At 39.5% G+C, this 25,465-nt stretch overlaps 4 protein-coding genes across 5 annotated transcripts; all 4 read right to left on the bottom strand.

Annotated features, from left to right (window-relative positions):
• Positions 1 to 62: 62 nt before the first annotated feature.
• On the bottom strand, positions 63 to 4,516 carry LOC123870056 (organic cation transporter protein-like). Its single transcript, XM_045913220.1, has 6 exons — positions 4,041 to 4,516; positions 3,007 to 3,235; positions 2,102 to 2,357; positions 1,258 to 1,881; positions 993 to 1,174; positions 63 to 253 (listed from the first exon to the last, which is right to left on the bottom strand). The coding sequence occupies exons 1-6, from the start codon at positions 4,241 to 4,243 to the stop codon at positions 98 to 100; spliced, it is 1,650 nt and encodes a 549-aa protein (XP_045769176.1). The 5' UTR covers positions 4,244 to 4,516; the 3' UTR covers positions 63 to 97.
• Positions 4,517 to 5,126: 610 nt separating this feature from the next.
• On the bottom strand, positions 5,127 to 12,601 carry LOC123870054 (solute carrier family 22 member 3-like). Of its 2 annotated transcripts, none has more exons than XM_045913216.1 (6): positions 12,471 to 12,601; positions 7,587 to 7,766; positions 6,868 to 7,123; positions 6,122 to 6,751; positions 5,841 to 6,022; positions 5,127 to 5,450 (listed from the first exon to the last, which is right to left on the bottom strand). In XM_045913216.1, the coding sequence occupies exons 2-6, from the start codon at positions 7,737 to 7,739 to the stop codon at positions 5,277 to 5,279; spliced, it is 1,395 nt and encodes a 464-aa protein (XP_045769172.1). In that variant the 5' UTR covers positions 7,740 to 7,766; positions 12,471 to 12,601; the 3' UTR covers positions 5,127 to 5,276. The 2 variants fall into 2 exon arrangements, with proteins under 2 accessions (XP_045769172.1, XP_045769171.1); XM_045913215.1 differs by lacking the exon at positions 12,471 to 12,601 and adding an exon at positions 8,188 to 8,441 and having other exon boundaries at positions 7,587 to 7,818.
• LOC123870055 (organic cation transporter protein-like) lies at positions 9,780 to 13,534 on the bottom strand. Its single transcript, XM_045913219.1, has 6 exons — positions 13,211 to 13,534; positions 12,475 to 12,703; positions 11,939 to 12,194; positions 11,131 to 11,754; positions 10,823 to 11,004; positions 9,780 to 10,226 (listed from the first exon to the last, which is right to left on the bottom strand). Exons 1-6 carry the CDS (start codon positions 13,408 to 13,410, stop codon positions 10,056 to 10,058), a joined length of 1,662 nt encoding a protein of 553 aa, XP_045769175.1. The 5' UTR covers positions 13,411 to 13,534; the 3' UTR covers positions 9,780 to 10,055.
• A 3,148-nt stretch (positions 13,535 to 16,682) lies between these two features.
• Positions 16,683 to 24,648, bottom strand: LOC123870457 (organic cation transporter protein-like). The gene is made up of 6 exons (XM_045913782.1): positions 24,449 to 24,648; positions 20,149 to 20,377; positions 18,767 to 19,022; positions 17,957 to 18,580; positions 17,636 to 17,817; positions 16,683 to 16,956 (listed from the first exon to the last, which is right to left on the bottom strand). Exons 1-6 carry the CDS (start codon positions 24,646 to 24,648, stop codon positions 16,801 to 16,803), a joined length of 1,647 nt encoding a protein of 548 aa, XP_045769738.1. The 3' UTR covers positions 16,683 to 16,800.
• Between the last annotated feature and the right edge of the window lie 817 nt (positions 24,649 to 25,465).

Genomic DNA, 25,465 nt, shown 5'->3' with positions numbered 1-25,465 from the left:
AAAGGAACGTTCAAGTATGTAGGTAAATGAAAGACAAACTTTTAAACAAATATTAATTTAATTTAATCTTATGTATGTGAGGTACGAGGTATAGAGATCATTTTCGTTTAGGCAAGCCCAGTTGCTCAGCGTCCTCCATGGTGTCGGGCAGCTTCGTGCCCAGGGTCTCCGGAGTCAGGAAGATGAGGAGCCCAGACAACAGCGCAAACGAGCCGAACAGCACGGATGGGAAACTCTCCCAAACTGTTAAAGCCTACAAACAAAATTATCAATATCAATAAGATTAATAATAATTATTATTGAGTTATGATCTTTAAAAGCATATAACAAACAAAATTTTACATAATCAAGCGGTTCTAGAAGTGGAAGCTAAATTTTTTTTTTTTGAATTAGCTAACACTTTTCCAGTAGGTACTGATTGGCTTATGCTTAGTCTAAACTAAACTTTTGTTGTGGGCTTTTCTCAGATCTGGGCTCAATAATTCATAATATTTTACATTTTTAGTTGATACAATCGTTTATTTATTTATAATAATTATATTTATTTATAGTAATTAACTATCAAAAAGTGTACAGTGTTACCTATTTTGAATAAATGATTTGATTTGACTTGGTTTAACATGTTTTAGCCAAAATTGAAAAACAATATTATCTAAATGACAAAAAAGCTTGGATTTGACTCCAGCAATACACGGCGCTGCAATTGCTTTTATACAGTATGGCATATTATTGTAAATTGAATATGTACTTGAAAAGAGCAACCGCTGAGTTTCTTGCTGGTTCTTCTCGGTAGGACGGCATTCCGAACTAGTGGTAGATTATTTTGACGACTCAAAAGCACTTGTAAAAGTTTAATTGAATAAAAAACATTTTGAATTTGAATTTGAATAAGTAATCATGATTACAACGTTACTACAAAAGAGTAGGGAGGTAGTTCACTTTGGTGCACGTGAGATTAAAAAATATTGATATTTCAATATGAATAAACTTACTAGTGCAGGTGTAAGAGGTGCAGTGATGGATCCAAGTCGGCCCACCATGGAGGAGAAGGCGAACAGGCTGTGGCGGTACTTGGTGGGGTACAGCTCTGCCGTGTACACGTACACGGAAGTCATGACTATGGCGATAGCGTATTTGCCAAGGAGGTAGAATGTTAAGGACAACCCGTAGAAGCCTGTAATGGTAAACATAATGTATTTATTAATATAGAAATCAGATTACTGCTGCAAAAAAATATACATCACATCAAGTACATACCACTCGGTATAAAGGCAAAGGCGAATTGGCAACCTGCACACAACCAATATCCACCTATCAACACCGGCTTTCTTCCAATTCTATCCAGAAGCAAGATGGCAGTCCAATATCCAGGAATTTCTACCAGAGCTACATAAACATAGTTCAGATATCTATTCCCTGATAGATTCACAGCATTAATGGACATTCCATAATACACCAGTGTATTTGTGATCCACCAGATTGGAGAAACAATACATCGCAATAATATAGGGCGAGATCTTATAACTAGAATCGGCAGCCAAGGTTCTTTAGGGTTTTCTTTTAATTTTTCAGCTTCTGCGGTAGCACGCAGCGCTTCCAAGGACTTGTCGGACAGTATTCTATTGTTCATTTTTGCTACTTTTTTCAGAATAACTTCCGACTCTTCGTATCGACCTTTGCTCATAAGCCAGCGGACCGATTCAGACATGATCCAGAAATAAGTTATGATAAGCAACTGTGGGGCGTAGAGGATCTGAGTTAGAGAACGCCACTCGGGCACGCCCCAGGCGATCAGCCCGAGGAAAACTTGCCCCAATGCGAACATTGTCGACATAGTGGTTCCAACGATCACTCGGTATTTTGGACCGACCAATTCAGTAACTGAAATGAAAAATATTCAAAAATAAAATATAGTTTTAGCACATTTAATCACGCACAAATATCTCATTAAATAATAATTAATAATTTAATAGATCAATATAGCAAAGGAAATCCTAGAAAAGAAAATATAGGTAATAGAGAAAGGAACGGAGATGGTAAAATTTGCACCTTAAGAAAATTAAAAAGCAATCTTATGATATGTATTTAATGGTGACGTTACCTAAAATGTAACATGACGAATAGGCCCCGGCACCAATAGTGGACTCAATGACCTCAGTGATAAGAAACCAGTCGTAGGAGTTTACGAAGGACCTGACGAGCCCCAGCCAGCCGGTGTTGACGGCGTTGATGATGAGGGCGACGCGGCGGCCCCAGCGGTCCGAGATGTAGCCTGTGATGGGGAGAACCAGCAATGTACCAATCGTTCTGATCGATCCTATTTGAGATCGCTTCCATTCGTCACATGCCAACCCAAACTGAAAAGGACAGGTTTTGAAGAGTTATGGGAATTTTTTCAAATCTATAATTAATAACAACAAAAATAAGGATTTTTAATAGTTTATTGGATGATTATTGTATTGAGGAGACGATACTGCAAAGCTTTTTTCCCTAGATATCAAAGTACTTTTACTTTTATCTCTATTTATATCTTCATTTGTAGACTGTACTAAATATTATGATATTCAGGCAGTGGTATTATGGGCTGACATTTGGCTAAATTATTCAGACGTAAAATATGTTTAAATTCCAAACGAGCTGATAATAATCGCGATCTCTAACCAAATCATAAAGCGATTATAATATCTACATATTTTATCTATGACATGGGCACCTGTAATAAAAACAAACATATTTTATGGTTGATAAATCTTTTTTTATTGAAATTTCTGAAGTGGCGGAAGTTCTACTTTACATGTCAAATTATGTTGCAAATATTAATATTATTTTTAAATGTGATTGCAACTCCCAAGAAATAATGCTTTATTTGATTAGATTTCTCATTTTCCAATGCTTCATGAATTCTAGGAGAATTAATATAGCACTGATTGCTTGATTGTGACTTAACTTTATAATTCATCAAACAATTATAAAGGATGCAAATTTGAATTTAATAAAATTACTTACGTCATACACGATGCTCAGCGTGTTCTGGTACACGTACTCGTCGCAAGGCTCAGTCTGTGTGGAGTCGAACCACTCCTTAGCACACTGTCCCGCGCCGCCGCTCGCCGCGGAGCTGTTCCGATATCGCGCGCAGTTGTCGAAGCTGCTGGTGCTGCTCCCTGGGATGGCGTTGAGCACCCATTCTGGAGCATACTCAGGGTTGTCAACGTCACATTGTGGTATTAGGCATCTGGAATTTTAAAATTCGGGATTGGTTTCATAACTATGTTCAATATTTTGCTATGGATTATGATTTTTATCCAATTTTATTTGTATTTCATGAGAACTTTGTTCAGCGCCTAGGAACACGAGGTTAACGAACTACAGACAATCATGTATCATTTACAGAACTGTTTTTTTTTTTTCAAAATATTGTCTGAGATGTGGTTTGGTTTAATTCATTTGGTTTATGTATCTTAATAATTGGTTAGGTCGAAAATGTCAAATAAAATATAATTTTAATTTCATATATTTATTCCCATATTAATTATGCATTATAGCTACTTTTTATTATTGATACAAATATTTTGAAGATGAATAATTTAAAATAATAAATTGGACTTGATTGTGATGTACAAATATTAAATTAAATTCTCTGTCTAAAACTCTGCCTACTAAATAAATGATTAAAACAACCGTACGTTTGTCAAATAACACAATGATATCGAGGATAATAAATTCGTAATGCTTGATTGAAATTAGATAATTAATTAAAGTAAATACTTATTAGAGTTCTTTCAACAAACTCTTAGTCAAATATACAATTGCGATATGATAAAAACTGAACATCCCTCATAATACCTTGTATCAGCGCTTTAAATATTAAGCTAGTCACTAATGATTATAATAAATAATTTCTTATCTATGGTAATATTGACTATGGATTTAAATGGTATTAACACAGTAATTAATAATACAAATAAATATAAAGTAAAACTATCATATGATACCTAAGGATATAAAATTTAAATAGTCAATATACCTACTAAATTTACCTGGTAGGTATCCTGGCAGTGGTGAAAATATATTCGCCAGCAGCAAACGCGGAGAAAATAACCGGGAACGACGCTAACAGGATGGTAACGATCTGGTACTTCCCTAACTGGCCCACCTCGTTCTTCAGGATGTCATCTAAGTCAAACCCTTTCTGAGGCTCCCTACAATTTTCCCTCACCTCTATTTTCTCATCGCGAGACATTTTTTTTTAGTTTCCCTTTCTGTTGAACCTATTGATCACTTTTAGTTACAACTACAAACTGACTTTGTTCTGCGCCGATATTGGATGCCCAAGATAATGTAATTTTATTAGTACCAATTTAAATGTCGCAAATGAGATAATCGACGATAAAATCATTGATTATTTTAATATTTAGGACACGTGTGTATCTTATCAATATATTAATCGCATCCCAAACTAACAAGAGTACTCCCACACAATCTGAAAGCAATTAGTAAGAATTAAGTAGGTATATTGATTGTTCTAAATCACACCACACTTCAACAACAAAGGGAAAAATTATGCCACCACAAACATTTTTTTAAATCATAAAGTACTGACAATAGAACGTACTGTACTAAAATTACAATGTAGCCGACAAGTAGAGTAAAGCTAATTAGTAATATTGTATTAACCTAAACTTATACTCGCGTGAGTAGCTTACGTGAGTAACTTACGACTTGACTAATGTACATTAATTACATTTACATTAGTAAAGCTGTCAAATAATTACTTAAGCTACGTCCCAGGTTTGATTTTCAGCAGGGAAAATTTCGGTATTCATTATTTCTAAAATGGCTCTAATCTGGTGGAACCTTAGAATAAAAACCCAGGGTGGAACTCTTCGTCCGTGGCTAGTTACCACCTTACCTGCCGTCAAGCTGTTTACCTTTTGGGTAAGATACCGCATACAAGCCCTTTAATCGCCATGAAAATGACCATTTATATTCCAACTTCATTTTTAAAAATTGATCCTTATAATCCAAAGATCAGGTTAGCTGTCAAACGCGGAAATGCAGCCAGTATTCTTGGCACCATGTCACGCGGACATAACGTGTGGACAAAAAAATACAAGTCTTTTTTACTAGATTATAATTAAAAAGTTCAAACATACAAAAACTTAAATAGAGATATTTTACGCGATTTGTATAGTAATGATAAATTAAAGTGATTTGCGCCCGTGATTGTTTTTGGAAGCTCATAACAAAAAGAGTTCTGATGAAACAAAAAAAAATTAACAAAGGTCGCTAAGATCATTTTTTGTTCGCAAGCTGGACTGCTCAGCTTCCTCCATGGTGTCGGGCAGCTTGATGCCCAGCGTTTCCGGCGTCAGCAAGAGCAGCAGCCCCGACAGCAGCGCGAACGAACCGAACAGCACAGATGGGAAGTGTTCCCAAACTGTTAATGCCTAAAAATACAAAAATCCTTCTCAAGTAGGCTTTATCGGACACTTGTGGCATCAATTAACATCATTAAGTAAATGTTAATTTTAGTAAAACCTCGATATAGAATCTGCAAAGCCGATAGTAAAAACAGTAGTTTACAAGTAACTGACAGCTAGATGCAGAGCAGATTTCTTCCTCACTTTATTGTCATTTAGAAATTAATTATTATCTGAACGCTAAAGTGGAGACTGCTTACTAGTAAGTATAGCTTTATACATTCACCAGCGTGATGGATAAAGGAGGTAGAAAGAAACGGCCGAATGAAGGAGGCTAAGGATAGGATACAGTGGAGCTCACTAGGGTTGATGTATATTCAACTGTAGACATCCAAAGGCTAGAATGATGAAAGTTACCAGTGCAGGCGTAAGAGGAGAAACGATGGCTCCGATGCGGCCTAACATCGACGTGAAGGCGAACAGGCTGTGGCGGTACTTCGTGGGGTACAGCTCCGTAGTGTACACGTACACGGAGGTTATCACGGTCGATATTGCATATTTACTAACCAAGTAAAGTGTAAGCGATAAGCCGTTGTATCCTGCAAAGATTAACACAGTATTCTTCTCGTATTTTGATTATTCGCAGAATGATCACTAAGCCAGTAAATTGTAGCAAAATAGAAGTTCTGCTTACTTACCACTTGGTATAAAAACAAATGCAAACTGACAACCTGCACATAACCAGAATCCCCCGATCAGCACAGGCTTTCTGCCGATTCGATCCAACAGCAAGATGGCGGTCCAGTAACCAGGGATTTCCACCAGAGACACATAAATATAGTTCAGATATTTATTTCCTGACAGATTCAGTGCATTAATAATTATTCCTTGAAACGCCAATGTAGTACCGATCCACACTATTGGACTAACGACACAGCGCAATAGCATAATGGGAGATCTTATGACTTGAATCGCCAACCAAGATTCCTTGGGCTTTTCTTTTACTCGTAACTTCTCAGCTTCTGCGGTGGCACGGAGTGCTTGCAGGGATTTATCTGACAGTGATCTTTTATTCATTTTTGCTACTCTTTTGAGAATGGTTTCAGACTCTTCGTATCGACCTTTGCTCATGAGCCAGCGGACAGATTCAGATATAAGCCAGAAGTACGTCACAACAAGTAACAGTGGGGCGAAGAGAACTCGCGTCATAGGACGCCAGGCGGGCACGCCCCAGGCAACCAGTCCTAGGACAACTTGCCCCAACGCATATATTGTTGACATAGTGGCTCCTGCAATCACTCGACGTTTGGGACCCACCAGTTCAGTAACTGAAAAAAATGTTATTTATTAAAATCTTGTTAATGTAACAATAGTTCAGAAACATAGACTGTAAATTTTTTATACAAAATAATTTTGTAAGGGATGATGATATTTGCAAAATCACCTAAAATATAACACGAAACGTAGGTCCCAGCGCCGACAGATGTCCCGAGGACCTCAGTGATTAGAAACCACTCGTAGGAGTGGACGAAGGACCTGGCGAGCCCCAACCAAGCGGTGTTGAAGGCGTTGATGATGAGGGCCACGCGACGGCCCCAGCGGTCCGAGATGTAGCCAGTAATTGGCTGTACCAACATTGTTCCTATCGTTCGGATCGAGCCTATCTGCGATCGCTTCCATTCGTTGCACGCCAACCTAAACTGGAAAGCCAGAAGTCTTTTAAATTTACAAAAAAAGCTTTTATATGTCATTATAGATCCTTTGACTTATGTCGGGTTAAAGAATTGACACTGATATTTTCTAAGGACGGTAAAAGAAAACACCTTCAAGAAACTTGCATGCCCGAAAGTCCTCCATAATATTCTCAAAGATGTGTGAAGTCTACCAATCTGCAGTCGACCAGCGTGGGCTGATGGCTGAAGATAATGATGATGCTGGCATATATTCAATTGGTCTTATCTCTGTTCCCTGACAATTTTAGTTCTTTTTGTAATACAATAAAATAAAAAACTAGTAATAAGTTTTATATGGGAAATAATTCAATTCTGTAGGATTTTCGCCCATTTGGACCATTATTCTTGGTGCAATTTGTTTTAAATTTCACTGATTGATGTCCTATTTTCACAATGAACTGATAGCCTCAATTTGAAGGCATAAACTTACGTCATACACGATGCTCAGCGTGTTCTGGTACACGTGCTCGTCGCAAGGCTCAGTCTGTGTGGAGTCGAACCACTCCTTAGCGCACTGTCCCGCGCCGCCGCCGCTCGCCGCGGAGCTGTTCCGATATCGCGCGCAGTTGTCGAAGCTGCTCATGCTGGTCCCTGGGATGGCGTTAAGTACCCATTCTGGCGCATACTCAGGATTTTCCCCATCGCATTGTGGTATAAAGCATCTGTAACCATAGTTTACTTCATTTTTCTTTTTTTCCTTATGACTTCATCATCATTATTTTCCGAATTATTTTCGGCATTCCGAACCAGTGGTAGATTATTTTGACGATTCAAAACCATTTGTAAAAGTTTATATGAATAAAAATGAATTCTATTCTATTATCAACATCACTAGCGTTGAACCACTACTGAGGACAAGTCTCCTCTCGAGGATGCGGATTGTCAAACTTCTCACTTCAGAGTATTTTGGAGAACTCTCAGGTATGCAGATTTCCTCGCGATGTTTTCTGGGCCAGCGTATGAGAAGAGATCTGTGCTCAGTATCGTGCCAGCGAGGTGATTACGATGATGATGTATTAGACAAAACTTACCTGGTAGATATTCTCGCAGTGGTAAAAATATATTCACCAGAAGCAATCGCTTGAAAAATGACCGGGAACGCCGCCAGCAGGATAGTTACCAGCTGATACTTGCCCAGCTGCCCCAGCTCCTCCGTCAGCACGTCGTCCAGATCTAACTTCTTCTTTGCCACCTTTTTATCACCAACTTCGATTTTCTCATCGGTAGACATTTCTTTCACTTTGACTTAATCGTGATTTGATAAGTGACTTTCTTGGCCCGAGATATTAATTAGACTAGAGCCGATCTAAGTATTGCAATTAAATATTATTATAGAGATTCACTACCTGACCCGCCCCGACTTTGCTCGGGTAAAATTTTCGTTTTAAGTCGGGGCTGTTAGAGCAACGCTTTGTTTTTCTTTGTATGTGTTTTTTCTGTATTTATTTTGTGGTGTATAATAAAAGTATATTTATTCATTCATTCAACATTGTCCCAAGTGTGTAAATGGGTGATTGAGTAGTTCTATTAATCATCATCGCCAATATCACCCGGTAGACATCCACTGGACATAAGGCATCGTCTACCTAAATGTTCATAAACTATACTATATAGATTATAACCTAAGCCATTCATAGATAATCCACCTCTCTATTGGTTGAAGTACCGTAGTTACTGGGATTAGCCCGTACAAGCACGAACTCAGCGCGGTTGGTGAATTTAATACATAGTGATGTACAGACATTGCTAGTTACAGTATTATTATAAGTATAGATTTATGCAATATAACGGATAGTTAGATGTATCTTATCTGATTATATCTAGTATCCTGCAACACTGTAGCACTCTCAGACACTTCCGTTTTCTGGAGATTAAGTCTGCTGAATGATTGTGCTGATTCACATAGGTCCTTTAAGCAAAATAAAATAGCATTAATTATGGTATCACAAATATTTATTGCTGGTACTTTATTAAAATGTAGGCATAGGATGTGATAGCATAAAGCTTGGCGCTTTTTTTTTTTTTGTTGACGCTGGGGAATGCATTTACGCATCCCCCCCGGAAGCTAGCCAGCCAGGCGTGAGGCAGCCAGCCAGCTGAGGGAGGGTATGTGGGACTCGCCGGCCGAGAGGCGACCGGAATACCCACTAAACCCCAGCGGCGCTACTGCGCGTCGCCTGGCGGCTGGGTCACGGGAACGGCCGAAGCAAACAACCGCGACCCAGCCAGCGACGTCTGCCGAGGCAGACACTCCACCGGGGACCTGCTCGGTCCCCAACACCGCACCTCCGGGACGCACCAACGAAGTGCGTCCCCCGACCTTGGGACGCGCACGTCGCCCGCGTCCCATCCGCCGCTTCGTCCACTGTGCCCTCTGCTAGTCAGAGGGACATGCGGAGAAACCTCTCCCCCTGCCAGGTCATTAGCCATAGCCAACAATATCTCCGAAGAGAAATTATTAGCCATGTTACCGGGGCGCACCGGCCCGAACACTGCTCTTCCCCTCGGACGCATCCAAAAGGGACCTACAGCATCCAGGCACACTGGGAGGTTACCTGGCTGGCGCCCCGGATACCTGGCTGGCGCCCCAGTATGGTAGCAATATAATAGCTTGGCGCTATTATATTGCTACCATACCATAATCCTATGCCAAAAACCAATTTCCTTATACCTACTTATAGTTTTAGTGATTTAATATTTTTACCCACCTTAGATTAAGGACTATTATGTTTGCTATCACTGCTACCATGACTAGAATATATCACCCCGTATGCCAACTTCAATGATAGATATTAAGATGTTTTGTATAATACTGATAAAATCATGTAAATGACCACCCCTTATACTGTTTGTGACGTCATCGAAAAGGCTTGATCGTTAAAAATAATCAAGAAATTATCTATGATTGCAGAGATTTATTTCGTGTTCGTAAGCTGGACTGCTCAGCTTCCTCCATGGTGTCGGGCAGCTTGATGCCCAGCGTCTCCGGCGTCAGCAAGAGCAGCAGCCCCGACAGCAGCGCGAACGAACCGAACAGCACAGATGGGAAATGCTCCCAAACTGTCAATGCCTGAAAATACAACATTTCTGCTAAAGAAGGCTTCATCGGACACTTTTAAAGCGTCAAGTCTATCTGAACGGCAATTCAGAATAAATAGAGTAGAACATATTTTTATTCAAGTAAACTTTTGCAAGTGCTTAATAAATAATTAACCACTGGTTGGGAATGTCTTTCCTAGCGAGTGCTAGCTAATGCGAATACTACTGAAAATAAGCCAACAAGAAAAACTACATTTATTACTGTCATCGAGTGGAAAGATAATACAGAGCAGAGTGCTTCTATTTCAATTTCATACAGTTTAAATTAATTAAATACTACAAATTTTCTACTTCATAGCGTGCTAATAATATGATGTGTTCTCAAATACTTTCGCAGACTTCCGCATAAAATTCCATGAGATGTAGGTGAAGGAAAACATCTCGAGGAAATCTGCACACCTGAGAATGTTCAATGATGTTCTCGAAAGTTTTAGTCTGCCAATCCGCACTTGGCCAGCGTGTCGGACTATGGCCAAGACCTTCGGATTCTGAGAGGGATTATTAATGATGATTGCAAACACAATGGAGGCACGTCACTCTTAATGTTTGATAGGGATAAAATTATACCATGGCAGGTGTGAGAGGTGACACGATGGCCCCGAGGCGCCCCACCGTCGCCGTGAAGGCCAACAGGCTGTGGCGGTACTTGGTGGGGTACAGCTCTGCCGTGTACACGTACAAGCTGGTCATCACGGTCGATATGGCGTATTTACCGACCAAGTAAAGCATAAGCGATAAGCCTTTGTAACCTGCAAAAGTAAACACAACATTTTTCTGGTATTTTAACTGTAAAGATATAGTTCCAAAACTATTAAACACGACTCTTTCTCTTAAAAGAAATCACCGGGCCAGTAAAGTGCAGTAGTTTTACGTACCACTTGGCATCAAAGCATATCCAATTTGACACCCTGCACATAACCAAAATCCACCGATCAGCACAGGCTTTCTGCCGATTCGATCCAACAGCAAGATGGCGGTCCAGTAACCAGGAATTCCTACCAGAGCCACATAAATATAGTTGAGATATCTATTTCCTGACAGATTCACAGAGTTGATTATTATTCCATGGAACACCAGTCCAGTCGTGATCCACACTATTGGAATAATGACACAGCGCAATAGCATAATGGGAGATTTTATGACTTGAGTCACCAACCAAGGTTCGCTAGGCTTTTCTTTTAACTTCTCAACTTCTGCAGGAGCACGGAGCACTTGCAAAAATTTATCTGACAGAGGTCTTTTATTCATTTTTGCTACTCTTTTGAGAATGGCTTCAGACTCTTCGTATCGACCTTTGCTCATGAGCCAGCGGACCGATTCTGATATAAGCCAGAAGTACGTTACAATGAGCAAGTGTGGAGCGTAGATAATTTGTGTCAGAGGACGCCAGGCGGGCACGCCCCACGCGACCAGACCAAGGACAATTTGCCCCAAAGTAGATATTGTGGACATAGTGGCTCCTGCAATCACTCGACGTTGAGGACCAGCCAATTCAGTGACTGAAAAATAGTATTTCATTATAGTTCTAAAGTATTTAGTCATTTTTATTAGATCTATCTATTTGAGTACATAAGTTCAAAGCTTGATTGTAGTTTGAAGTTATTGAAATACATGAGAAATAAATTTTCCAGAACGAAATTTTAAAAGTACGTTTCAGACAGAATCTAGTATTAATAAAATTACCTAAAATATAACATGACATGAAGGCCGCACCACCGACAGCTTCTTCGAGGATCTCAGTGACGAGAAACCAATTATAGGAGTGGATGAAGGACCTGACGAGCCCCAAGCAGCCGGTGTTGAAGGTGTTGAGGATGAGGGCCACGCGACGGCCCCAGCGGTCCGAGATGTAGCCGGTGATTGGCTGTACCAACATGGTTCCTATCGTTCGGAGTGAACCTATTTGCGATCGTTTCCATTCCTCACACGCCAGCTCAAACTAGAAATCCAGAACAGACATTGAAAGAACTTTGTTCAAAATGGACGTAAGTTCAACAAAGGTAAATACACTGAGGCCTGAAAACTTTTGTACCACCTGTTGTAAGGTGTATTTGCAATGAATAAATTATGGTTATGATTAAATTTATCATCCTTAACTATAAGTTATAGTATTTACTATAACAAAAATACTACTGATCATTGCCTTTGTTTGGTTTGGTTGCATTTTATTTTAATATCCTTGTAATAAACCATAAACTTAGTCTTAGCCATAAACTTACGTCATACACAATGGTCAGCGTGTTCTGGTACACGTACTCCTCGCAAGGCTCAGTCTGTGTGGAGTCGAACCACTCCTTAGCGCACTGTCCCGCGCCGCCGCTCTCCGCGGAGCTGTTCCGATATCGCGCGCAGTTGTCGAAGCTGTCCATGCTGCTCCCTGGGATGGCATTGAGCAACCATTCTGGAGCAAATTCTGGCTTATCACCGTCGCATTGCGGTATTAGGCATCTGGAATTATTAATAAATCTGTAGCTACAATTTACTTTCGTTTTTCTCTTTATCGCTAAAAAGTCAACCATTTGGACGAAAGTGTATAGTTTCAGTATACCTTTATAGTACCTTGTCTATTGGCGCGGCTCATAGGGAGGAGTGCTCATACTAACTACGCTGGGCAGGTGAGTTGGTCAACACAGGGCTGTAGGATTCTTCGTACCAGTCCCGTTGCTGCTGCTGCCCGTTTCCGCTCTGTGTTATCTACAGCCTGGCAATTTTGAATGGTTCTTTGGTCTTTGCTATTCTTTGGTTGTCATATCCTTGTTTGTAATTTGCCGGGGGCTCCACGTTCAGGTGAGGTTGACAATCGCTAAGCAACAATTGTTAAGCATGCCACAGCCATGCCACAGCACTGCAGTAACTACCACGACCGCTCTTCCAAGAGTGTGATGACAAAGAAGAAGAATTAGACGTAGGAATATTGGGCAAAAATTATTATTTATCAGTAGGTACAATAAATACCTCGTAGGGATCCTCGCGGTGGTAAAGATATACTCATTATTAGCCATCGCTGCGAAGACTGTCGGAAACGCCGCCAGCAGGATGGTCAGCAGCTGATACTTGCCCAGCTGCCCCAGCTCCTGCGTCAGCACGTCGTCCAGATCTAACTTCTTCTTTACCTCCTTTTTATTACCAGTTTCTATTTTCTCGTCGAGAGGCATTTCTTTTAAATTATTGTGCACTTGTATTTGACTGTATTGTATTTGATAACTGACTATCGTCGCTCAAGATTATTTTACAGCTAGATGATTGCCACGACTTAGGCCCGGTTTCCACTTAAGCGGAGCGGAGTTTGTTCAAAATTTAAAAAATGTATATTTTATGTAGAACAACTAGTGTCTCTTATGCTACGCCTGTGACTCTACCACCGGTTCAGAGTGCAGATTCTACTGAGAAGAGAAAAAACGCAGCATGTGCTCTTTTCAAATCGCAAAATATGTTTTTTTGATTAACTATAGGTAAGCGCTTGACCACAATCACACCTGATGGAAAGTGATGATGTGGTCTAAGATGGGACGCGTTTACCTAGAAGGTGTCTATTGTTTGCCCTATGTAACAAAATCACTGTTATCATTTTATAAATATCTGCAAAGCAACTGTAAGAATACCGGTCTCTTTCAAATAGTCATAAAGGGATTCACATGTTTATAGATTCGCTCACTTTAATGTTCATTTTTAATTCATTGAAGGTTTGCTACGAAAAATTATTTTATCACTCAGTGAATCAGCTTCAAATGAGCGCGATGGCTATCATTCAATAGTGTTAGACATTGAGTTAGCGAACCAGTGCGCTAGTGGACCGAACGATCTCCTCACCGCTGCGCTTAAGTGGAACCGGGCCTTAAGCAACTAAGCGTAGATTTAGATTTATAAGCACTCGGTTGGAATTTTTCAGAATCCTGCCTTAGTATGCGTCTACGTTAGAGAGATATTATTAGTTACATGCCTAAGATTCTAGATCCAGCGGCTTAGGCTATGCGTGCGAATGTTTTAGTGATGCGACACATGTGCGTCAATAGGGATGATGATCATAGTCAAAGCAGCTACTTTTTAACCGACTTCCAAAAAAGGAGGAGGTTCTCAATTCGTCGGGATCTTTTTTTTTTTTTTTTTTATTTTTTTTTATGTATGTTCCCCGATTACTCAAAGACCCCTGGACCGATTGGGAAAATTTTTTTTTTTTTGTTGAAAGGGTATACTGTGCAGGTGATCCCATATAAATTTGGTGAAGATCTGATGAATATCTTCGGAGATGGAGAACAGAACTCCTCAATGGATAGGAGCAAATTGCTCGCGATCAGTGTAATAGCTTAGTAAACGGTAGGGTTTTAACTGGGCACAGCATATTATAGTACAGTAGGGCCACTAAAAATTGTGAAATAAAAAAATTTCAAAAGAAAAATAAAACCGACTTCAAAAACGACAAACACTAAAAAGTAAAAAATAACTTTTGTTTAGCTACACGTGTAATGCACCTAGGTATGAAGTCGGGCGAGCTTCACTCTTGGATTTCTAATTTTGTTTTAATATGCTCGCTCGACTTCATACCTAGGTGCATTACACGTGTAGCTAAACAAAAGTTATTTTTTACTTTTTAGTGTTTGTCGTTTTTGAAGTCGGTTTTATTTTTCTTTTGAAATTTTTTTATTATCAAACATCAAAACACTTGCTCGGGACGAAACGGGAGCTCGTATGAAACGATATGATGTAACGTTATAAGCATTTAACGTATTTATCGTACTTTTTTAGTTAAATGTATAGTTTAAAATGGTTAATAAACTTAAAATTAACAGCGTTGTGGATTTTACGAATTTTGGATTTGGAAGACCCTCTATTTAATATAGTTCCTAAGAAATAGTTTATTTAAGTAAAGCGTCCCAATTACGACGCTGAAAGGTCGGCTGAGTGTTCTTCGCAATGCTTCTGACATAATTATCTACTGAGTTTACTTCTACGACTGAAAATTCAGCCGCAGGTATATCGCAACACTTAGGTATATATTACTATGGACTAAAAAGATAGCGCCAATTCAAATATGCACTTGAGATAAATGATTATACTTATTTCAATTTGTTTTAACGGCATTATGGCCTAGTGCTGAACACGTCGGCATTCTGTTCCGGAGATCGGCAGCTCGATTGCGGTACAATGACAGCTACAATGTCACGATCGCAATCACCTCTGATTGGTTGACGCTCGCTCGCTATTGGATACAATGCATTGTTGCAACAAGAATAGCATTTTAGCCAATAACAACAATTGCGATTGTAATAATGATTGATGTAGGTTTTACGGAATCGAGCTACTGATTAAATATCTTTTGCTAAGCAATCCTTTAAAGCAAAGAAGGGACCCTAGGTACAGTTTTTTGGGTTAAAAAAGATATGCGATGTTGACCCAGATAATAATATGAATTTGCCGAATCGCGTCCAAATTTATTCAGCAGTTTTAGCGTGATGCGCGGACAGACAGACAGACAGACAAAAATTTGAAAAATATTGTTTTGGGCATTAGCGCTGCGCTGCGCGACTGAACGCAACGTGACAGCGCCTTGCTCCATACCCTTAATTCTATACTTAATATTATTATATAATTGCAAAGTGTGACTATTGCAACTGTCTATCTGTCTATCTATCTGTCTTCTAACTTTTCACTTTAACCAATTTTGATGTGGTACAGAGTTAGCTTATATCCTTGGGACGGACATAGGCTACTTTTTGTTCCGAAAAATAAAAGACTTCCCACGGGATTCTTAAAGGCTCGTCCGTTTATCTGATTTATATGAAATGTGGTTGGCGTTCCGGACATTGACATGAGCAACTTTTTATCCCGGAAAGCAGAGTTCCCACAAGATTTAGAAAAAAATCTTAATCTATGCAGACGATGTCGCACGTATCATCTAGCAGTAAGTAAATAAATAAACAAGATAGATAGATGAAATCTTTATTGCACACAAAGAATTACAAATATAAAATTTTCTTAATTACAACAAAATTGTTGGTCTATATATTAATAGGCAAACTAGAAGTTGTAACACTATTATAAACTAGCAGTTGCTACGCTCCGCTTCAGGAAAGTCCAAAAGCCGGTTGTGGGAATTAGTATAAAACGTTTTGAAATTCCACAATTTATGTTGGACTTGCCTTCATACAAGTTTAATGAATGTATTAAAAAATATATACCGTCGAATTGAGAATATTCTCCTTTTTTTTGAAGTCTGTTAAAAATTATGGCCCTGAAAAAAGTATAACAATCGAAGGTTATGTAAATGATAAAAGAGCATGGATTTGACTCGCTCTAGCAATGCGCGGGATTTCAATTACTTTTATACATGGCATAATATTATATATCAAATCTTTGAAAAGAGCCACCGCTGAGTTTCTTGCTGATTCTTCTGGGAAGGAAAGATATTCCAAACCAGTGGTAGATATATTTGACGATACAATTTTGACGGAGTTATGGAGTTACACTGGCAAAAAACATACGCATTGAATTGAGAATCTCCTCCTTTTTGAAGTGGGTTAAAAAAATCATAAGTGTGATGGCAGAGATCACTTTCGTGTTCGCAAGCTGGACTGCTCAGCTTCCTCCATAGTGTCCGGCAGCTTGATGCCCAGCGTCTCCGGCGTCAGCAAGAGCAGCAGCCCCGACAGCAGCGCGAACGAACCGAACAGCACAGATGGGAAGTGCTCCCAAATTGTTAATGCCTGGAAATACAACATTTCTGCTCAAGTACATCAGATTCTTTTGAAGCATCTAGTCTTATTTCAAAAGTGAATTAATGCTATGTGCTCTCAAATTCTCCCTCATGCAACTTGACTAAGACGAGGTCCGGAATGTTATCAGATGCCAGTGATATCAACAGAGGGCTGCGTAGGTAAAGGCCAAAACAATTCAGGCCGCCGAAGTTGATCGATCAGTCTGTTATGTGCATCGACCAAAGGGCATATTATCTTATTACCATGGCGTGGTATCTTGAGCTAGTAAACGAGAAACAGCAGATTATCTGTCGTAAAATGGACATCGAAGAATTAACACTGCGTTTGCTATACGTTTACGTAAAAGAAAGATTAAAAAAAGACCTTCCAATCAAAGATGACCATACCACAATGAGAGCAATCCCCTCACATCAACAGTGTGTAACGCATGAGCAGTGTGTGTGGTATCCAGAAACCGGTGGTCGAGTCAGTGAGATGCGAAACAGCGCTATAATACTAGTGGTTGCGCATCTATGCGGACATCAGGTAAGATACCCTCCCTAAAGCTGTATACATTTAATTGGTGGCGCAATTTGTTGAGCCGCCACTGAAGTCCTAGGGAGATAGTGCTCGTTGATATACGCAAATGGCAAGTACCACTCTAAATATTTGATGGGTATAAAGTTACCATCGCAGGCGTAAGAGGGGTCACGATAGGCCCGAGGCGGCTCACGGTCGACGTGAACGCGAACAGGCTGTGGCGGTACTTGGTGGGGTAAAGCTCTGCCGCGTACACAAACGCGGAGGTCGCCACGGTCGATATGGCGTATTTACCGACCAAGTAAAATGCTAGCGACAAGCCGTTGTATCCTGCAAGAGTAAAGAAGATTAAAAAGAAAGAGATTGTTCTCGTATTTTGATTTCCGTAAAGATAAAGTCCCAAAACTATAACCTGACTTAGTCTCATAAAAATATCACAAAGCCAGTAAATTGTAATAGTTTTACGTACCACTTGGTATCAAAGCAAATGCAAACTGACACCCCGCACATAACCAATATCCCCCGATCAGCACAGGCTTTCTGCCGATTCGATCCAACAACAAGATGGCGGTCCAGTAACCAGGGATTTCTACCAGAGCCACATAGATATAGTTTAGATATCTATTTCCTGACAGATTCACAGAGTTGATGTTTAATCCACCATACACCAGTCCAGTCGTGATCCACAATATTGGCATAACAACACAGCGCAATAGCATAGTGGGAGATCTTATGACTTGAATAACCAACCAGGGTTCGTTAAGCTTTTCTTTCAACTTTTGAGCTTCTGTGGAGTTACGGAGCGCTTGCAAGGATTTATCTGACAGAGATTTTTTATTTGTTTTTGCTATTCTTTTGAGAATGGCTTCAGATTCTTCGTATCGACCTTTGCTCATAAGCCAGCGGACTGATTCAGTCATAATCCAGAAGTAAGTTACGATAAGCAAGTGTGGAGCGTAGATAACTCGTGTCATAGGACGCCAGGCGGGTACACCCCACGCGACCAGTCCAAGGACAACTTGTCCAAACGCAAGTATTGTGGACATAGTGGCTCCTGCGATCACTCGATGTTGAGGACCAGCCAATTCAGTGACTGAAAAAATTGCATTTGATTATAATTCTGTAGTAGTTAGTAGTAGTAGTTCCTATTAGGTAGTAGTACAAAGATTCACAAACTACTTTTTGATAAGTCAATGCTTACAGACATAGCTGCTTGAAGTTATTGAAACGCATAATAAAGAAGTTCAACTGAAGAAGTAGAAGGTATAAGTAAAATTACCTAAAATATAGCACGACATGAAGGCCGCACCACCGACAGCTGCTTCGAGGATCTCAGTGACAAGGAACCACTCGTAGGAGTGGACGAAGGACCTGACGAGCCCCAAGCAGCCGGCGTTGAAGGTGTTGAGGATGAGGGCCACGCGACGGCCCCAGCGGTCCGAGATGTAACCGGTGATTGGCTGTACCAACATTGCTCCTACTATTCGAAGTGAGCCTATCTGCGATCGCTTCCATTCCTCACACGCCAACGCAAACTAGAAATTTAGAACAGACATTGTAAGAATGAAAGATGTGAGAATGTCTCTTTTCTGTCTGTCTGTCTGTTTGGCCGTCTGTCCGCATGTCACAAGTCTCTAACTCGTAGACAAAAAAAGTTACAAACCTTAAATTTTGATGTATGGTGTCGACCGTTGACCGAAAAGCAAATATTGAGTTAGGAATTCAATTAATTTATTTTTGGGTATCCTTTATTATTTTGATTATGATAGTTTTCTATATGGAATGAAGTAAAACATATACCTATAGTACGCGACAGGTCGAAATGGCAATCGGGGTATGATAGCGCGGCGGCTGTGCGGGTGTGCGAGGCGTCCCCACCCCGGTTGCCATCTCAACCTGTCGCGCACTATAATTATACTACAAGCATTATACTTGTATAAAATTATTTTCTAAGACGTACCTATGTTGTTACACTAGCGAATTAGGAATAATCCTGTAAGTCTAGATGTAAGTATTAAAAATAAAAAACCGGCCAAGTGCGAGTCAGACTCGCGCACCGAGGGTTCCGTACTCGGATATTTTTTCCGACATTTTGTACAATAAATAAAAAACTATTAAAATAAAAATATGTTTTAGAATATACAGGTAAAGCCCTATTATATGATACCCCACTTGGTATATTAATTTTACTTTGAAAGTTGAAAATACTATATTATTGTTCATAAACACATTTTAATTTTGTCAACGGGAAGTACCCTATAGGTTTTATTGACAGACATGACAGACGGACAGACAGACATAATCCTATAGAGGTTCCATTTCTTCTTTTGAGGTACGGAATCCTAAAAATAAAAGTGAACAAATAAACAAACTTTATTTTCAAGATCCTGATTGTTTAATCGTTGCCTTGGTTTGGTCTATGAATGAATAGAAATACTTTTACTGTACACCACAAAATTAGTACAAAAAAAACACATACAAAGCACAACAAAATAATACAGGTAGGTAGGTACAACTTGGCCGCCTTATCGCTACTTAGCGATCTCTTCGAGGCAACCGAAATGGTGCAAAGGAAATAGCTATAAATCATCTATCTATCATTTTATGATAATATCCTTGTAATAAACTACTGAGAGCCTCAATTTGAAGCCACAAACTTACATCATACACAATGGTCAGCGTGTTCTGGTACACGTACTCGTCGCAAGGCTCAGTCTGTGTGGAGTCGAACCACTCCTTAGCACACTGTCCCGCGCCGCCGCTCGCCGCGGAGCTGTTCCGATATCGCGCGCAGTTGTCGAAGCTGTCCATGCTGCTCCCTGGGATGGCGTTGAGCACCCATTCCGGAGCATACTCAGGGTTGTCGCCGTCGCATTGCGGTATAAGACATCTGGAATTGGGTATTTTCCTACTTTTGAATTTGATAAATGTTATTAATTTATTCAATAACGTTTTACAATTGATTTAATACAATGTCAATTCTTAAAAACTACCAACTAATGTCAAAACCTAAAAACGAATACTTGATAATTATAAATTAACATTAATAATAGGGGTTAAAGTATGAAATTGCCGTTTGAATGTAATAGGTACCTACTTCGAATTGACATAGAACCTTCATGGTTTGAGATTTTTGAGTGAAACTTTTTTCATACGGTACCTATGTAGTTCTTCTTTTAAAAAATGTGCAACATTCGATTACCAACTTTCAGTTGTTTTTTTTATTTAGCTTAGACAATAAAGATGGATACTTGGAAAATTCGTGTGATTTTTGAATACGAGTTCCGACGCGGAACTAACGCGGGCACAAACAGCTCGCAATATTAGTGTTGCGTTTGTAGAGGACTGCTAATGAACGCACTGTGCGATTTTGGTTTAAAGGCTTTCGTGATGGAAACTTCGATTTGAAGAACGAACCACGTGGAAGACCGCCCACACAGGTGAATAACAATGATTTGAAAGAGATGGTGGAAGCCGATCCGAGCCAAACTACCCAAGAATTAGCGGCATGGTTTAACGTTACCTTACCAACAATATTGACTCATTTGCGTCAAATCAATAAAATAAAAAAATATGAAAAATGGTGCCTCATGATTTGACTGATCTGCAGAAAGAAACGCGTGTTGAAACTTGTGTTGCCTTGTTGAATCGATGCAGAAATTAGGAATATTGGATCGAATTGTGACATGTGATGAAAAATGGATTCTTTACGATAATCGTAAGCGGAAAATGCAATGGCTGACCCCAGGTCAAACGCTGCAACAGTGCCCTAAAGCAAAGCTTACCAATAAAAAGGTAATGGTAACTGTTTGGTGGTCTCAGCGTGGTGTTACTCACTATAGCTTTCTCCGATCTGGTCAAGCAATAACGGCAGATGTCTACTGCGCCGAACTCCAACAATGATAGCGAAACTAGCAGTGAAACAGCCCCGACTTATGAATCGATCCATATAATTATAATCGATCCATAATATTGCTCCATAATAACGCGAGACCTCATACAGCACGAGAAACCGTTTTAACTCTACAGGAACTGCAATTAGAAACCATTCATCACCCTCCGTATTCGCCAGACCTTGCTCCAACGGACTACCATTTTTTTCGTGATTTGGACAATTTTCTGCGTGATAAAAAGTTTTCGTCTCAGGAGGCAGTGCAAAATGCTTTCACACAGTTTGTCGAATCTAGATCACCAGAGTTCTATCGCAAAGGCATAAATGAGCTTCCTATTAGATGGCAGCAATGTATAGATAATAATGGTAATTATTTTGATTAATTAAATATGTTAAATTTAAAAAAAGAAAACTAATTTTTATTTTTCAGTACAAATCGGCAATTTCATACTTTAACCCCTAATACTTATCCACGTCAAAAAGTCCGCCCCTGGTTACCCCTGGACCAGGCGGCGCGGGTGTCGAGTAGGATAATTCAAACTTCGCGAAAAATACAAAGGGGTTTTGTGGGCTGTATGATTAGGCTTGGGTGAACTGCTCGAAAGGGGACTTGGCAAGAGGAAGGAATCGGCGTACCTGGATGTCCAGCTATTTTATAGCGCGGTGTCCCGGCTGGTACTGATGATTCGATTTCGTCCACCTCTGGTCTCCTTCCTTGGCACTAATTACGATGCACGAACAATTCACATTTATAATTAAGGTTTAGCGTAAAGTTCACGTCAGTAATGATCACAAACGAATATTTTAATATTGCGGTTTCTCGAAGCGGTTGCACGACAGACTTCCTAGTTTCTTTCAAATCGCCATGTTTTATCGACTCGTGCGCGGGAGCGCGGGGGTGTCGCTCCATGCCATTCATCGTAATTTTGGACGGCTGCTGCCATCTCTTGGAAATTTGCGGTATCGCCGATATAGGATGGGTTTATGTCAAGGTTTATGTAAAGGAAAAAAAAGGGTTTTGGTTCGAGCAGTTTTATTTTAAAATATGGATTTGCGCGCGACCACCCATCAAGCTGGCAGCATTGCCCCTATGAATGGCGATGGACAACCTTTGGACCAGGTAGGACCCAGAGCTCAGGTCGCAACCTCTTTCTCGTAGACGACGGCCAATGTCGCGCACAAAGCCCCGCGCCTCCTCACCCCAGCAGCCCATCGTCTCCACCGCCAGAGGGACGAAAAGGTATTTACCCACGAGTGGGGCGGGGCGTATTTGACCTTTTTACGCGCGGCAGCGGGAATAAATATTATTACTTTATTATAATCTAGGCTAAAAATAATGACGTACGCTGAAAAAAAAAATTAAAATCCAACAAAGATTTACAAAGTTACAGGCATTTTAATTTTGGAGTGAGAGGGTCTTCTGTTCCTTTCTCGCAAAACGAAAATTTGTATGAAACCGGATGAAGCTACTATGGCATTAGCACAGTGTGACGTCAAAATGCTGTATCGCTATCTCTGTCTAATAAGAAATATTTAAATGCTTGTAACTTTTTGTTATTGATCGATTTAATGAGTTTTTTCAGTTTACGTCATTATTTTTATCCTTGTTTGTAATAAAGTAATAAAAAATTGGAGTAAAATAACCTATTGTTAATAAATATTCTGTACCTAAGTCTAGTTTGTTCACTTTCCTTTTATTTCTTAACTAGCTGTGCCCGCGACTTCGTTCGCGTGGAATAGTGACTTTTCGCGCTTTATATAGCCACGGACGCTCAGGCGCGAGGCGCCGTGATTCTTTAAATTGACATAACTTTTTTATTTATGGACCGATTGACATGAAATAAACACTAAATGCTAAGTGAAGCTTACTACAATATATTAGTGAAAACCGTATCTAAATCGAATAAGCCGTTTCTGATATTAGCGTGCACAAACACACAGACAAACAGACAAAAAAATAATTAATTACAATTTCGGGTTCGGCATCGATATAACAACAACCCCTGCTACTTTTTTTTTATATATTTCCATTGTACAGACACCACTTTTCTACAATTTTATTATATGTATAGACTAGCTGTGCCCGCGACTTCGTTCGCGTGGAATAGCTCTCAGCGCGCTTTATATAGCCACGGACGCTCAGGCGCGAGGCGTGTAGTACGTACTCTGTACGATAAAAATGTTCGCCGTGATTCTTTAAATTGACATAACTTTTTTATTTATGAACCGATTGACATGAAATAAACACTAAATGTTAAGTGAAGCTTACTACAATATATTAGTGAAAACCGTATCTAAATCGAATAAGCCGTTTCTGATATTAGCGTGCACAAACACACAGACAAACAGACAAACAGACAAACAGACAAAAAAAATTAATTACAATTTCGGGTTCGGCATCGATATAACAACAACCCCTGCTACTTTTTTTTATATATTTCCATTGTACAGACACCACTTTTCTACAATTTTATTATATGTACTAGCTGTGCCCGCGACTTCGTTCGCGTGGAATAGTGACTTTTCGCGCTTTATATAGCCACGGACGCTCAGGCGCGAGGCGCCGTGATTCTTTAAATTGACATAAATTTTTTATTTATGAACCGATTGACATGAAATAAACACTAAGTCCTAAGTGAAGCTTACTACAATATATTAGTGAAAACCGTATCTAAATCGAATAAGCCGTTTCTGAGATTAGCGTGCACAAACACACAGACAAACAGACAAACAGACAAAAAATAAATTAATTACAATTTCGGGTTCGGCATCGATATAATAACAACCCCTGCTATTTTTTTTAAATATATTTCCATTGTACAGACACCACTTTTCTACAATTTTATTATATGTATAGATATAGATATAGAATAGATGACTCCAACTATAATCACACTTTTTTGTGAACGAAGGTATGATAAGGCATGATAAGGCAGGAAAGTGGCCACAGGAACTCAAACATATTTTTAAGGCAGGTTAATTAATTACTCGTTGGATTGCTCTGGAAGACTTTGCTTTCTAAGCACTGAGGAATTTTTTTTTTTTCGAATAGTCTGCGTAAGTAAATACCTCGTAGGGATCCGCGCGGTGCTAAAAATATATTCATTAGTAGCCATCGACGCGAAAATAACCGGAAACGACACCATCAGGATGGTCATGATCTGATACTTCCCCAGCTGCCCCAGCTCCTCCGTCAGCACGTCGTCCAGATCTAGCTTCTTCTTTATGACTTTGTAATAACCCATTTCTATTTTCTTATCCAGAGACATTTCTTTTACTTTATTGTGTACTTGTGTTCTATTTGATAAGTGACTGTCGTTGCTCAAGATTATTTTACAACTCGCGACTCTAGATTTCTAAGTATCCGGTTGGGATTCCTCAAGATCTTAATGTGCATTTACATTTTGGCAGCATATGCAAAATTTCAAGTTTTTTCTACCGGTTTAGGCTGTGGGTACGATACTGGTTTATTTGTTTTATAGAATAAAAAAAAAAATAAGAGGGGTCTCTCCGTCACTCGCTCCATACAAACGTAGTTCCAATTTCATTTGAATACTAAGCAACCAAAGTCCATGTTTTGTAGACATATCCTAGAAACTAATATCTATGCCTGATAATGCATAAATTTTACCCCTTATCACATCATTCAAATAGGTATGCGTGATCTTTCCGGCTAAAAATCATTGGTCGGCCGAATTTTTTCTTGTTGAACATAATATTTCACACAAAATTCTATATAAGATTGATCAAAATCCGTGATGACGGAAAAAAAATATGGAAATTTAATAATAAATAATTTAATTAAAATATTTCCGGCCAATCAAACCCACGCCGACCAAGCAAATCTTGTTCGTCTAAACGTTAACTTTTATTTTTTATTAAAAATGTTAGAATCCGTGATCACGGAGCTTTCAGGATTGGTGGCTCCTGGACTATTAAAAGTTTGGCATATATCGGCACAATATTTAAATGGCATATCAGTACAATATTTAAATGTAGAATATTTGCTAGAATTTGCCATCAGAAGTTTTTCGTTTTTCCTTTTTTTTCAATAAAATTATTGTAGGTAAAGAAGCTTTCAGAAAA

Source organism: Maniola jurtina, chromosome 12, assembly GCF_905333055.1.
Source record: "Maniola jurtina chromosome 12, ilManJurt1.1, whole genome shotgun sequence".
Classification (NCBI taxonomy): domain Eukaryota; kingdom Metazoa; phylum Arthropoda; class Insecta; order Lepidoptera; family Nymphalidae; genus Maniola; species Maniola jurtina.
The sequence above is the reverse complement of the archived record's forward strand: the minus strand, read 5'-3'. Positions and strand labels throughout refer to the sequence as shown.

What these genes read in the sequence shown, in the direction of transcription:
- LOC123870056 (XM_045913220.1), bottom strand. Translation starts at nt 4,243, where the DNA reads ATGTCTCGCGATGAGAAAATAGAGGTGAGGGAAAATTGTAGGGAGCCT. An exon ending in ACTGCCAGGATACCTACCAG is followed by an intron (nt 3,236 to 4,040) that starts GTAAATTTAGTA and finishes TTAAAATTCCAG; the next exon opens with ATGCCTAATACCACAATGTG. An exon ending in CGCTGAGCATCGTGTATGAC is followed by an intron (nt 2,358 to 3,006) that starts GTAAGTAATTTT and finishes TGTCCTTTTCAG; the next exon opens with TTTGGGTTGGCATGTGACGA.
- LOC123870054 (XM_045913215.1), bottom strand. Translation starts at nt 8,387, where the DNA reads ATGTCTACCGATGAGAAAATCGAAGTTGGTGATAAAAAGGTGGCAAAG. An exon ending in CGTTTCGTGTTATATTTTAG is followed by an intron (nt 6,752 to 6,867) that starts GTGATTTTGCAA and finishes CATTTTTTTCAG; the next exon opens with TTACTGAACTGGTGGGTCCC. An exon ending in CTCCTCTTACGCCTGCACTG is followed by an intron (nt 5,451 to 5,840) that starts GTAACTTTCATC and finishes TTGTATTTTTAG; the next exon opens with GCATTAACAGTTTGGGAACA.
- LOC123870055 (XM_045913219.1), bottom strand. Translation starts at nt 13,410, where the DNA reads ATGCCTCTCGACGAGAAAATAGAAACTGGTAATAAAAAGGAGGTAAAG. An exon ending in CATGTCATGTTATATTTTAG is followed by an intron (nt 11,755 to 11,938) that starts GTAATTTTATTA and finishes ACTATTTTTCAG; the next exon opens with TCACTGAATTGGCTGGTCCT. An exon ending in CACCTCTCACACCTGCCATG is followed by an intron (nt 10,227 to 10,822) that starts GTATAATTTTAT and finishes TTGTATTTTCAG; the next exon opens with GCATTGACAGTTTGGGAGCA.
- LOC123870457 (XM_045913782.1), bottom strand. Translation starts at nt 24,648, where the DNA reads ATGTCTCTGGATAAGAAAATAGAAATGGGTTATTACAAAGTCATAAAG. An exon ending in CGCTGACCATTGTGTATGAT is followed by an intron (nt 19,023 to 20,148) that starts GTAAGTTTGTGG and finishes CTAAATTTCTAG; the next exon opens with TTTGCGTTGGCGTGTGAGGA. An exon ending in ATTTGCTTTGATACCAAGTG is followed by an intron (nt 17,818 to 17,956) that starts GTACGTAAAACT and finishes TTACTCTTGCAG; the next exon opens with GATACAACGGCTTGTCGCTA.